The sequence below is a fragment of the Diabrotica virgifera genome, chromosome 10 (genome assembly GCF_917563875.1).
Source record: "Diabrotica virgifera virgifera chromosome 10, PGI_DIABVI_V3a".
Taxonomy (NCBI): Eukaryota; Metazoa; Arthropoda; class Insecta; order Coleoptera; family Chrysomelidae; genus Diabrotica; species Diabrotica virgifera.
This window is the reverse complement of record NC_065452.1, coordinates 137,875,216-137,887,906: the sequence shown is the minus strand read 5'-3', so window position 1 is coordinate 137,887,906 and position 12,691 is coordinate 137,875,216. Positions and strand designations below refer to the sequence as shown.

Here is a 12,691-nt window from a genome sequence, read left to right as displayed (position 1 = left end):
CCAACAGAACCGTTCAAGTGGCCGTCTATGCCGATTATATTAATATTATGAGTAAAACATCAACAGGAGCACAGAAAACACACACAGAGTTAAAAGCGCAAACGAAAAGGCTAGGTCTGGAAATTAACACAGAAAAAACAAAAACAATGATACAGACGAGAAGAAATGTAGTTCCACAAAACATTATACATCAAGATGACATTGAAACGGTTGGAAAGTTTATATACCTGGGAGTAGAAATATATGCCGATGGATCAGAAGATGGAGAAAAAATACGGAAGAGAATAACGCAGGGAAACAGAGCTTATTTTGCCCTCTCCCATATATTTCGGTTTAAAAGTGTCCACCGAAATACAAAAATGAGAATTTATAAAACATTAATTCGACCAATAGCATGCTATGGCAGTGAAGCACGGGTCCTGAAAGAAACATCCAAAAACAAACTCGACATATTCGAAAGGAAAGTACTGAGGAGAATACTAGGACCTGTGAGGGAAAACAGAATCTTTAGAATATTCGATGCAACAATGAGCTTTATCAACTTTATAAGGAAACACCCCTGTCAGACTTCATTAGAATACAAAGATTGCAATGGGCCGGCCATGTGATAAGAATGGAAAAGGATAGGCCACCAAAAAGAGCAATGAACGCTAGGATGCAGGGAAAGAGACCGGTTGGAAAGCCAAGAAAGTGCTGGGAAGACACAGTAAGCAGCGATGCACAGTCATATCTAATAGTCCGTGTACGGAGAAGAGCAGCCACAGATAAACAAGGGTGAAGGCAAAAACTAAAGGAGGCCAAGGCTCAATTTGGGCTGTAGTAAATTAGAAGAAGCAGAAGAACAGGATGTGAGGACGAACTTCCTGTTTGTGCACTGTTTTGAGATGCAAAATATGATAATATGGCATCTTTTGGTGCCTCCGTTCCTGCTATTTTAATTGTTGGGTTTTTCGTTTTTCGCTACCACTTATATATGTTAGTAACTCATGATAATAATGAAACGATTACTCAGTTAAGAATAATGAGTGTTTAAAGGAAATTAATAAAACGACTAATGATTAATGAATAGATTAGTTGAACTTTAAATTAACTTAAAAAGCACAGAACTGAAAACTAATATGTAAAAGCAAGCAATACCTTATCTTTGCAAGAACAAGAAAACGGCATCAATCATCAAACTAAATATTAAATATAAAAGTGCATTTTGAATAAATATTATGACAATACGCGACGATACCTCTTGTTAATCCTACCTCTTGGTAATCCTTCGGAGTTTTGTCTAAATTTTGCTTATTGTTATGCCGACAAGGCAGTCTACCTACTCTTATTGCAGTTTTATGATAAGAATGGTTTATGTTGGTTTATGGTTTATGAATATCACTCTACCCCAATTTGTTATCATTTATCATTGCCTGTTCGTAAAATGAAATAATTTATTTTATTTTATTTTATTTTAATATTTTGTTTTTTCAATAAAAATTTTCTTTCAGTAATCTTTTCGGGCCCCATTAAAATACGGACCCGAGGCAGGGGCCTCATGGGCCTAGTGGTAAAATAGGCCCTGATCGAAGCGGCTTGAAAATAGGAACCGGAAGGAGAAGGACGTTACAAACCGGTGTTATATATCTCAAAAATATATAAAAGTGATTCTATTAAGAAAGACTAAAGCCGAACGGTAAGAATCGTTCTAGTAATTAAATAAACAATGTGTGTTCATAACAAATTGCACGAGAAACACAATTATTTTATAATTTCATTTAAACATTTGTAATGTCAAAAGTGAAATAGGCTGTGCTCTTAGTATGAATACACAATAGCGTTGATTCACACAAATGAAATTCAGGAGAAATTCGCTACAGAATGTATAAACCATGTACAGAGTGGATTTCTAGTTTCGTATGTCGAGCAATTTGTAGAGTGGTTGCCGGTTGCTTGAAAAATAAATTGGGATGACAAGTTTGTAATAATATCAAATAATGTATTATACACAACAACAAAAATTGTTTTACCTTATATTTATTTATGGAGAATTCGAAATAAATAAAGGAGTGAGACAAGGTGACTCACTGTCAGCAACACTATTTAACCTGACAGTAGATTTTGTGTTAAGAAAAATCCACAAAGGAAACCTAAGAGCATCAGGTTATTAACTAATCGCCTATGCAGATGATATAGCGATAGTAACAAAAACACGAAAAATCATGAAAAAATTATTAATGGAGATTAAAAAAGAGGGAAAGAAGTTGGAACTAAGAATTAACGAAAAGAAAACAAAATTAATGAGACTCGGAAAAACAGAACAAAACAGAGAGATAAGGATAGGAAATAAAAAATTCCATGAAGTACAGAAATTTAAATACCTGGGCGTTATGATAAACGACAAAGGAGAAAGAAAAACGGAGATCGAAGAAAGAATAACTGCGACAAAACGGGTATACCAAACAAATAGAAAACTACTGAAGAGTAAAATATTGACCAAACAAACAAAAATAAATACATATAAGACAATAATAAGACCAATAACGATGTATGCAGCAGAAACGATGACTATGACAAAAAAACAAGAAGAGAACGAAAATGAACGAAAGATAATAAGGACAATACTGGGTCCAGTGAAAATCGAAGAGCAAGAGGAGAACGAGTACACAAATTTTAGAAGAATTAAATGGTGAAGATATAGTAAAGAAAATAAAATACAAAGAACCAAATGGCTGGGTCATATATGGAGACAAGGACCAGAATCAGTATCAAAACCTATGCTATTATGGCAAACAGGAGGAAAAAGGAGACGTGGTCGACCCAGATCGAAATGGTTAACGGAAGTAGAGGAGAACCTAAGAGGGACAGGAATTACAAAATGGAAAAAGAAGGCAATAGATCGGAAGAAATGGAGACATATATTATTAGTGAACAAATACAATGATCATGGGGACTGATCCACCCCGTAAAATGGATCTAGAAAGCGAAAGCGGCGAAACCCTACATGGGGTGTTAAGCCATATACTACTAGTTATTTACGGCGTTTGTAGACCTTAGGAAAGCCTACGACACCGTGCCAAGGCAAGAACTATCCAAAGCAATGACAAAAATAGGGATACCAGCTAGCCTAACATAAGCAATCAAGCACACAGGGGAAATGAAGTAAGATAAAAATCGGAAACAAGATGGTTACCAACTTCAAAATAACAAAAGTACTACTACAGAGATGTCCAACGTCACCAACTCTATTTAAAATATTTTTAGAATACGCACTAACAGCGTGGACGTCACAATTTAGGGGTACGGGAATACCCATAAGGGGCGATTATCCCTACACATTCTGTTTCGCTGACGACAAGGTGGTGATGGCTCGAGATGAGGGAGATATCAGTTGCATGGTAAGAAAGCTAAAAGAGGAATAGAGAAAGGTATTCCTCTGGTATTACAGAAAGGTATACAGAAAGGGCCTGGAAATAAATATGGAGAAAACGGAATACTTAGCCATATCGGAAGAACAAGTCAAAAACTTGGAAATAGAGGAACATGTAGAAATAAAAGGAACGAAGAAATTTAAATATTTGGGTTTTACAATACCGAAAAACGCAACAGAAGGAAAGATGAAACGTAGATTGAGAGAAACAAGATCTTGTATAAGACAACTCCATAGTGTAACCGGGAACAAAAACACAAGAAAACATATACCAAACAATAGTAGGAAGTATCATGACATCATCATCAGCAACCCGTACTCATCCACTGCTGGACATAGGCCTCCCTCAGCTCCTTCCATCTTTCTCTGTTTTGTGCGGCTTGCATCCAGTTGCCGACAATACGCTTCAGAATGTCAGCCCATCTAGTTGGTGGTCGTCCTCTGGTCCGTAGTGCTTCTTCTCGTGGCCTTCACTCGACAATACGTTTTGTCCATCGGTTGTCTGACAATCTGGCGACGTGTCCTGCCCAATTCCACTTGAGCGACGCGATTCTTTCGACGGCGTCCGTTGTTTTTGTTCTACGAAGTATTTCTTCGTTTGGGATCCGGTCCCTCAGGGAGACACCCAACATCTGACGCTCCATAGCCCTCTGAGTATGCGAATCTTGTTCATTACCTTTTTTGTGAGTGTTAATGTTTCCGCTCCATAAGTAAGTACAGGCAATACACACTGGTCAAAGATTTTCCTTTTCAGGCATATGGGTAAGTCCGATTTAAATACATAGCTCAGTTTACCAAACGCTGCCCAGGCTAATCCTATGCGACGTGGGAGCTCGCACGTCTGTTTATTTCTTCCCAACCGAATTTCATGTCCCAAGTACTTATAAGATGCAGTCTGCTCAATATCCATTCGATCAACAACAATATTACGATTTAGCACCAGATTAGTCATTATTTGCTTCTTGTTGATATTAATCTTTAGTCCGACCTCTAAGGAGGTGTGATATAACTTGTTCAACATTATTATTGCATCATCCATACGATCAGCTATAAGGACGATGTCATCTGCGAATCTCAAATGACTGTATGACTTTTTATGACAAATGACTTTTTATAGGTACTGTAACCAAATTTAAATCTGGTATCAGGGCTACTGATATACACAGCGCGCCAAAATTTTCAGACACTAGCCGGTCCCGAGCGACAGCGAGGATATAACCATTGTAACCACAAATGAGACTGGTAACAGAGTATAATAAAGTGCAACTGAGTCACATAAACTCGCCAATATTTTCGTGTGTCTACGAGTAGTTGGCTATTTACTGAATTAAGTAATATTAATACATAATATATTGGTACAAATATTGGTAAATTGGGAATTATTCATCATCATTCTCTTTGCCTTATCCCTATGCGGAGTCGGCTTTCTTAATTGCATTTCTCCACACAATTCTCTCTTGGGTCATATCAATGTTAATCCCCTTTACCAACATGTCCTGCCTTATCGTCTCCTCCCAGGTCTTCTTTGGTCTTCCTCTCCTACTCCTTCCAGGAATCTGCACTTCAGCTATTCTTCGTATTGGGTGATTATCGTCTCGACGTTGAACATGACCAAACCATCTTAACCTATGCTCTCTCATTTTAGCATCAATTGGTGCCACACCTAGACTTTCCCTAATATACTCATTTCTAATTTTGTCTTTCTTTGTCACTCCACTCATCCATCTAAGCATTCTCATTTCCGCCACATGCATTCGTTGTTCCTCTTTCTTTTTCACTGGCCAACATTCAGTTCCGTGCATCATAGCCGGTCTTATGGCTGTTTTATAGAATTTTCCCTTCAGCTTCATTGGAATTTTTCTGTCACACAACACACCACTCGCTTCTTTCCACTTCATCCATCCAGCCCTAATTCTACTGCATGCATCTCCATCTATTTCTCCATTACTTTGTAATACCGATCCTAGGTACTTAAAACTATTACTTCTCACAATCATTTCACCATCCAAAGATACCATTTTATTTGTAGTAACTCCATCTTTAAATGAACAATCCAAATACTTTGTTTTTGTCCTACTAGGTTTTAAATTGGGAATTATTCATCGTCATAAAATATTTATTTGCAAGATTTTTAACTGTTACCAATGGTAACAGTGGTTACATGGACGCTTCGCCAGTGCAGCGTACATTAGGGGCGCGCCCTTATACTACAAAAAGTGTATGTAACTATAAAGTGTAAAACTAGTCGAATTTTATTTGGCGGAAATTAAGTGGTAGAAGGACGCAGACAGAAAAGTAGTCCATCATGAACATATACACTTTACAAATTTTGGATTACGAATAGGAATTATAAAACATTAACTATGGTTTCAATTACATGCGTATAAAACGCAGATTATATTATGTCACGTTTCTGTTAGAATCCTCTTGGTAAGTATAGTCCGTCTGCCAAAACCGCGGATTTGATATACTTTCGATTAGATGACGCAATATTTTACGACTGTGTACTGGACAATGGGTTCGATTATTTGGTCTTCGCTACTTTTAATTTCTTGCTTTCGATTGTTCTAGTTCCTCAAAGGATCTCTTTTGACATTTCAAAACGGTAACAATGACTCATAGTATAAAAATTATTACAAATGTATATGCAGAATGTGTTTGGAATAATTCATACATGAGAGGATCTAAATTATGGAATAAATTCATTTTCTCTAAAATGGACGACTTTGGAGAAAAATCCTGGAACAAGTCGATTTTTATTTTTAAATTACAATTGTTTGGCATATATTTACGGTGACCATATATTTTTAAAGAAAAATAAGTACAAAAAAAATGTATTAAAAACGCAAAATGTATCTTGTTATTGGACAAATATAACTTTTTGGCATTAAAAATAGATAAACCATGTAGCTAGACATAAAAAATTATGTCAATTAAACTAAACATAACACATTACATTAACTTTGAAAAAGTTACAAGCCTGTAATTAAGAGTTTTTAGACGAGGGACCTGGAATAGCCTGATCTTCTTCCGGTTTTTTGCATCATTCATATTTTTATGAACTTAAAATTAATTTAAGAAGGTCCGGCTTCGACTGAAGTAAATGAAACATTTCATACAAGTCTCATCAAAATTTGCGTACACCAGCATCGCTGCCTTGAGAGTGGATATGGACATTTGTGACTTTTGCGACGTCCAATAATAATTATTTATTACAGAAAATAAATGTTCGATAGCCGCACTAGTACCCGGAAGACAAAAAATAAATTCGCATAATATTTGTAAGTTTTTCAGTTTGAATTGATCTACACACTTAAAAACTTTAAGCCATCGATCCTGACTATTTTTTTCTTCTCTGTTCCACTCAGCAATTTTTTCACTTGTAGCCACGTCTTTCAAAATTCCCAGTTCATCAAAGAGTTGATCTTCGTTTAACATGGTTGCCTTGATATACAATTTAAAAGCTTCGAGAGAATAACAAACATCGTTTCATGTTATTTCACTTCTTATGCGAGCTCCACACTCTCGCCGAAGTCGATCGAGGTTCAACAAGTACGAGAGTGTAGACGGCCAACTTGTGTAACTTTGCCTCACTTCGTTCTACTTCCATTCTCTGTTGGTCTGGTCAAAGGGATCTTTGTCGGTATCGCACCGCTCTTTGTCGGTATCGCACTTCCTCGCGAAGTAGAACGAGTGTGTAGAGAGGGTACTTCGAACTTCGGTCAACTTTGGCGAAGTAACTTCGCCGAGAATGTGGAGCCCGCTTTAGATCTATGCTTTTGAATAGTTTAAATTCATGAAAATTTGTACTCCAGTTTTCTAGGTAGGTTACACATTTTGTGTAAAAATGTTTCACTTGCGCAGTGAAGTTTTGTGTGCGACCACCGCACCATAATCCTGATGTTTCACACACTTAAAATGTTTTTAAAGATCATTCATAAACGCATTTACCAAAACACTTGATATGGATATCGAAGAAACCCACTTTGAATTTACACTACTAATCCAGAGATGCTTGGATGTGAACCAGGATATGTACGTCCGTTTCATAGATTACAACAAGGCTTTCGATAAAGTCCGCCACAAAGAGCTAATGGACGTCCTCAAAGCAAAACAATTACAATTTCTTTGAATTATAACAAATCTATATTATAAAGAGCAGGCACACATACGCATTAACGAACATACATCAGAAGAGTTCGAAATTAAAAGAGAAGTGCGACAGGGGTGTGTATTGTCACTACTATTATTAAATGCATACTTTGAAGAAATTATGAAAAAAGTTCTTGAGGGAGAAACAGCAGGAATAAAGGTACCTAAATGAAAGCCAATTAACAACATTAGATATGCGGACGACACTATCATAATAGCGGACAACCTCCAAGACCTCCAAAAGCTAATGAACAAGATAGTTGAGTATGGAGAACAATATGGATTATCAGTAAACATCAAGAAAACTAAATTTATGAGGCTATCAAAAACCCAAAATAATGATAAAAGTCTGACAATTAAAGGTAAAACTTTAGAACAAGTTGAAAACCATAACTATCTTGGCACAATAATTAATCACACAAATTATTACTCCAAAGAAATCAAATTTCGAATAGAGAAGGCAAGAACCAACTTCAATAAAATGAGAAAGGTAGTTTGTGCAAGAGAACTGAAATAATTAAGACTTGGGAGTTAGGCTGGCAAGGTGTTATATTTTCTCGACTCTACTTTACGGGATAGAAGCATGGTCAATTAACGCGTCGACTACTAAAAAGTTGGAAGCATTTGAACTGTGGGTGAAGGTACCTGAAGATAGCATAGACCGAGCCTGTAACAAACAACGAAGTCAGGAGAAGAGTCAATAAAAGAATGGAAATATTGGAAACCATCAAGACCCAAAAGCTGCAATACCTGGAACAGTATACAAACAAATTTGTTTAAAAGTAGTAAACGATAAAAATATTCATTTTTTAGAAAAAAAATAAGTACATTCGCGTGTCCTTAGAAAGGTTTTAAAGTACATTAGGACAATATTTAAAAATAAGTACTGTCCTACTTAAATAAGTACATATGGTCACCGTACATATATTTCATATTAGTGACGTCATCCATCTGAGCGTGATGACGTAATCAATGATTTTTTTAAATGGGAATAGGGGTCGTGTGGCACCTCATTTGAAAGGGTGTTCAATTCTCTATTCAGTAATATAAACGATAATATCATTATTTATACAGGGTGACCAAAAAAATAAATTTTGAATTAAATTAATTGACGCAAAAAGAAGAATGTAATTTATTTAACTCAAAATACATTGTACGGCTGTCAGTAAATAGAAAGAAATGTTTATTTCATAAATCAACATTTCTTTTCGCTTAAATTAAATCACAAACAGCCTCCCACCTACCTCTTGGCAGTTTGAACATCTAATTTAAGCGAAAAGCAATGTTTATTTGCCAGATAAACATTTTTTTCTATTTTCTGACGGCGAAATAAATTGCATACATTCTTCTTTTTTCGTCAATTAATCTAATTTAAAAATTAATATTTTGGCCACCCTGTATAAATAATGATATTAATGTTTATATTACTGTATAGAGAATTGAACACCCTTTCAAATGAGGTGGTGCCACACGACCCCTATGGATGACATCATTAGTATGAAATATATGCCAAAAAATTGTAATTTGAAAATAAAAATCGATCTGTTTCGGGATTTTTCTCTAAAGTCGTCGTCCATTTTAGAGAAAATGAATTTATTCCATAATTTAGATCCTCTCTGTGTAAAAAATGTCAATACGTGTAAAAATAAACAACATTTAAAAATGAACTCAATATTTAGTTTATAAAAAAGTCTTCTTTGGCTTTTCTTTAGTATTTCTTTGAACAACTTTACACTAAACTCTTTTGAATATTTTGGTGACTATTATTTCGGCGTTAACCATGCCATCGTAACCTAACCATGACGTAGCTCATCTCCTCGTACCTAATGACCAGAGGTTTAGATAGGACCAGTTCTATCTGAACACAGAACCCCGGAAGCCGGAGTACCACAGGGGCCCCTCCTGTATAACATATAACAGCAGAGATTCCAAGAACACTGGAACCTGAATATAGCCAAATTTCAGAAACCTGAAACCATATAGATGGCGGATACGATAAAAGAATGGAGTGTCCAATAGAAAATAGCAATAAATCCAGAACATAAAGCGGTTATCTTCAAAAAGAAAAGAGATAACCCAGAAGAACAGCTAACAGTACAAGATAGACCCATCGAATGGTAAAACGAAGGGAGATAACTAGGAATCACAATAGACTAAGATCTAACATTTACACCACATGTTAACACTACAGTCCAGAAAACAGCAACGGTCAGGCCCCAATACGAGGACTCGCAGGAAGAAGAAGCAAATTAGCTATGAAAACAAAATTAAACGGATAAATACATCATACTATCGATAATTACATAATATTTATCTCTTGCATGGGGACATCAAGTCATAGTAACAAAAGAAGACTCAAGGGGCACACAACACAACTGCGCTAGAAAAGGTGCAATCGTAGATTCCTCGTTTAACGGTTCCTATTCGAAGACCTATAACAAATAAGGGTACCGGATATGAGGGAGGAAAAAACCAGAACAAAATTCGCCGAGCTAGAAGACCACCCAAACCAGATATTACGAGAAATATTAAGGTATTATGTATACCATAGATGGAAGCACAGAAGACCCAAACAAATCATTCCTTTAAATGCTTCCCTATTTTTTGCAACGTGAAATATTTGTTCAAGACTGAGGTTAGTGCAATCTCTGATATTCCTCAGCCAGGATTTCTTCTTTCGTTCCAAACCTTTTCTTCCGTCTCTTCTTCCTTGCATAATGACGAGAAGCAGAGAATATTTATCGTTTCGAAGCAAGTGGTCCAGATACGATGGTTTTCTTATTTTAATTGTGTTCATAAGCTTTCTGCCATGTTCAGTTCGTCTTAGCCCTTCTTCGATTGAGATTTTTGCAGTCCAAGGAATTTTCAAAATACGCCTATATAGTCACATTTCGAACGCCTCCAATTTTTTTACGGATTGGGTTTTCAGGGTCCAAGCTTCTACCCCAGATATTAGTTGCGGCCAAACATAACATTCGACGAACCTCAATCTGATAATCATACTCAATTTTTTATTTGTAATCATTGACTTGTATTTTATAAATCCTTTTAGAGCTATTTCTATTCTGACCTTTATCTCCTCATCTTGATCTAACTGTGATTTTATAATAATTGCTCCGAGGTATTTATACTTGTCGACCCTCTCTAACAGTTTACCCTCCAATGTCAGAGTGTATGTTGTCAACAGGGGTTTTCGAGATCACCATGTATTTGATTTTATCTGTATTCATTGTTAGTCTCATCTTTTCGCTTTCTCTCTTAATGATTTCTAGAAGAATTGGTAAATCATTTATATTCTCTGCCATGATTGCAGTATCGTCTACAAATCTTCTGTTATTACTGATGCTCCCTCCAATCCTTACACCTTCAGTTCTTTCCCATAGTGTTTCCTGAAATATTGGTTGGGGGTACTCATTAAATAATTGTGGCGACAGCACGCATCCCTGTCTGAATTCTCTTTGAAATTCTACTTGGTTTATCTCACTATCTTCCACCCGTACGACCGCTGTTTGATTGTAATATAGATTTTTGACTAAATTAATATCCTTGGGACCCAGGTGTATGTGTTTGACCTACTCTAGTAGGTCTTCTTCTTCTTCGAGAGAGGCTCAACATTCACACTACATGTTAACGAAATAGTCCAAAAAACATCAACTGCCAGAGCCGCAATAAGAGAACTCATTGAAAGAAGAACAAAATTAGAAGAAGCAAGCATGCCCAGATACCTCGCTGAACGGTTCCTATTCAGAGATTTAAAACAAATAAGAGTGCTGAATATGACGGAGGAAAAGTCAGAACAAAATTCGTTGTTAGAGGACCACCCAAACGGGATCCTGAACGAGATATTAAGATATGATGCAAATATTAGCAAAAATATAATTAAGTACTAGATAATCGTAGCTGTACCAAAAGAAGACAACGCGCTCACCTTTGGCATCGCAGTGTATTTACTAATGTTCAATTTATATGATTAAGAAAGCCCTCAAAAGAATCTACAAAAACATAAAAATCGGCTTCGGCCACAAAATCAATTAAAAAAAAAACAGCAACAACAGGCGCAAGCCACAAAACATACTAACAACACCCAAAAAATAAGTAAGAGGGGCCCAAATCCTCGAGCTGCAAGTAGCCCAGAGCGGTGACTCGAGGCCCGAGCAAGCAATACAGATCAGTAAGTCGCTAGAGATAGCGGGAATAGAGCGCCTCACGCTGGCCTGCATTGATCGGGGTAGGATTTCGTGTGGGAGTCCTTGTCTCCAGGACTCTCACATACTTTGCTGATAGAGAGCCCCTATAGCGTATCAGAATGCTACCAGTGGAGGGGGGATAGTCTGGATTATTGAGAGGATGGAGTGACTCCTGCTTACATGAGTTAATCCTTCTTGACTCAATCAATTGCATAACCCGACTGTCATTCTCAAGAAGTGCGTCTATCAGGCTGGGTTAAACACTATTGTTTGCTTGACATGGAAAATAACTTCTTATATTACTGGCCTATAAACGCAGAAGCGCAAAATACTCAGGAATAGTGCTAAGTGCTAGATAGCTTTTTATTAATTAACCTTCATACATTTTATTTTTTCTTTTCCAGCTGATCTTCCCCTTTTAGTCTTTTGGTCTTTTTATAGCCAACACAAGATTTGTTGACATATAAACTAATTTGTGTCAACCAAAGAAAAAAGATTAAATAATTTTGCTGGTTACGATAAGTAACAATAATGCCAATGGGCAGGGTAAATTATACAACAGTTACCATGGACAGAAAACGTGGAGAAAAAAATTTGAGGCCAATTCCAGTATATACACTGACTAATTTTAAATTTAGATACCACCCAAAATTATGTCATAAAAATAATGCTGTCGAAATATTTAACGGAACAGAAGTTGTGTCATCATAAAACGCAGTGTTAAATAATGCACGAAAATCCCAACAATCGAAAGTCAAAAGGGTTAAAACGGATCTATTGTGCAATAAAATGCGTCAACTAAAAGAAAGTGAATCAAATACGTTGAAATTCCGGAATTGCTATACAATGGTCGGCATCGGATCCGGAGTCTTGTTCCACTAGTAGCTCTTCTTCTTCGAGAGAGAGGGGCTCAACTTTCACGTCGATATAAAACCAACGGAAC

General features: G+C 36.5%; 1 protein-coding gene across 1 annotated transcript in view; it reads right to left on the bottom strand.

Annotated features, from left to right (window-relative positions):
• LOC126893156 (uncharacterized) overlaps positions 1–5,406 on the bottom strand; it is a 59,520-nt gene extending 54,114 nt beyond the window's left edge. Inside the window, exon 1 of the mRNA XM_050663108.1 lies at positions 4,851–5,406. Coding sequence (XP_050519065.1) covers positions 4,851–5,406 — 556 coding nt within the window. The remainder of the gene's footprint in view (positions 1–4,850) is intronic.
• Between the last annotated feature and the right edge of the window lie 7,285 nt (positions 5,407–12,691).